Source organism: Sinocyclocheilus rhinocerous, unplaced genomic scaffold, assembly GCF_001515625.1.
Source record: "Sinocyclocheilus rhinocerous isolate Xijiao unplaced genomic scaffold, SAMN03320098_v1.1 C36723384, whole genome shotgun sequence".
Taxonomy (NCBI): Eukaryota; Metazoa; Chordata; class Actinopteri; order Cypriniformes; family Cyprinidae; genus Sinocyclocheilus; species Sinocyclocheilus rhinocerous.
In genome coordinates this window covers 1-1,607 of record NW_015785320.1, presented here as the reverse complement: position 1 = coordinate 1,607, position 1,607 = coordinate 1, and the positions used below count along the sequence as shown (strand labels likewise).

At 43.5% G+C, this 1,607-nt stretch overlaps 1 protein-coding gene across 1 annotated transcript; it reads right to left on the bottom strand.

Annotated features, from left to right (window-relative positions):
* Nucleotides 1-94: 94 nt before the first annotated feature.
* On the bottom strand, nt 95-1,440 carry LOC107736474 (fructose-bisphosphate aldolase A-like; the record flags this gene model as incomplete). Its single annotated transcript, XM_016547877.1, has 4 exons — nt 1,349-1,440; nt 801-919; nt 447-713; nt 95-269 (listed from the first exon to the last, which is right to left on the bottom strand). Coding segments are annotated over exons 2-4 (554 nt in total), but the record flags the coding sequence as incomplete, so codon positions are not given.
* Between the last annotated feature and the right edge of the window lie 167 nt (nt 1,441-1,607).

Sequence of the window (1,607 nt, the reverse complement as noted above, 5' to 3'; positions counted from 1 at the left end):
TATTATAAATGTCTTTACTGTCACTTTTGATCAATTGAATGCATCTATGCTGAATAAAAACATTCATTTAAAAAAAATATATAAAATATATAGCTGTAAGTGTCTCACCATCTGGCAGATGCTAGCGTAACGGGCGAGCACATTGGCGTTCTCAATGATGGCCAGTCTTGAGGGGGTTGTGGGGGTGATCTTCAGCACACACCTCCATTTAGCAAAGTCTGCCCCATCTTTCTTGTACTGAGCGCAGCGCTCGTACAGCCCATCCAGACCTGCGAACGCAGAGACAAATGAGCATTTAATGAGTCATAAGCAAGTGACTGTGACCATTCAGTTCTGGACAAAGTCCATCTAATTCCAGCATTTAAGTGGATACGAAAGGTTATAAAATACCATGTGTAATTTTACTACCCAATAATCTATTTTATAGATAGCGATGGGATTTTCACCTTGTGTGGTGGTCTCTCCATTAGTGCCAGCCAGGGGAACCACACCCTTGTCCACTTTGATGCCAACTACCATGCCCCTCTCCTTAAGGAGCTGGGAGAAGAGTTTGTCATCATCTGTCTTCTGGTAGAGGGTCTCGTGGAAGAGGATGACGCCGCCGATGCAGGGCTTGACGCGGTCGTCTGCGGTGAACAGAAGCTGGCGGTACAGTCTCCTGTTCTCCTCCGTGTTCTCAGCATTGATGCTCTGGAACCGCTTGGCCACGCTACCTGCACAAGAACAAAGATTCGAGATGAAAGATTAGAAGGACCTTAGAATAGGTTACTAACAAACACAAACTGAATGGCTTAAAGTACCTGTAGACTCATCCGCAGCAAGAATGCCTTTGCCAGGGGCGACAATCCTCTGAGCAATATCACTCAGCTCCTTCTTCTGCTCTGGAGTGAGGAATGGGTAAGCGTGAGGCATCTTGACTCTGTGGAGGAAGGTGTGGGAGACAGAGAGACATTTATATGATCTCTGAGATTAAATTATTCAGAATACCAGTACAAACACATGAATCACACTACAAAAACATTCCCCTAAGACCAAGTAATGAATCAGGTGACTGTTAAATCAACACCAAAGAGTCTGAGCAAGGGTTCAAATATGGGTGTGTACTTAAATCGTAAACCTTACTAAAAGCACTGATTTTTCTTTCTTCTAACCACCTTTTTGTTAGCTAGTTCTCGACGAGTTTGGATGCACATGTCCTTGAGATACAAACACGTATGACCTTGTGCGGCTCACGTAACTGTTATTTTTGCATGACAACTGAAGAGACTAACGTTAGCGAAAAGCTAGCATCGTTCAGATGTTTGTTTTACTTGGTTGTCGGCGTTTTATATATAAAAAAAAAACTCACCTATTAAATGGACGTTAAGGAAGCGATTGTTTCCGAAACACACTTTCAGCGTAGCCACGTTATTCTGCGGTTGCAATAAGATGCAATATAGGAAGGAAATTATTAAGCAATTTTACAGGAGGATAGCTGGACCAATCAGCACGCGAGCCTTGTTTTGATTGACAGGGCGAAGAGACGATGATTGGCTGCTGTGCTTTGGAAGGCGGGTTTAAGAGTGACGCAACAATAGGGGAGTGGTTTTATTACAATTAGAGGCGGG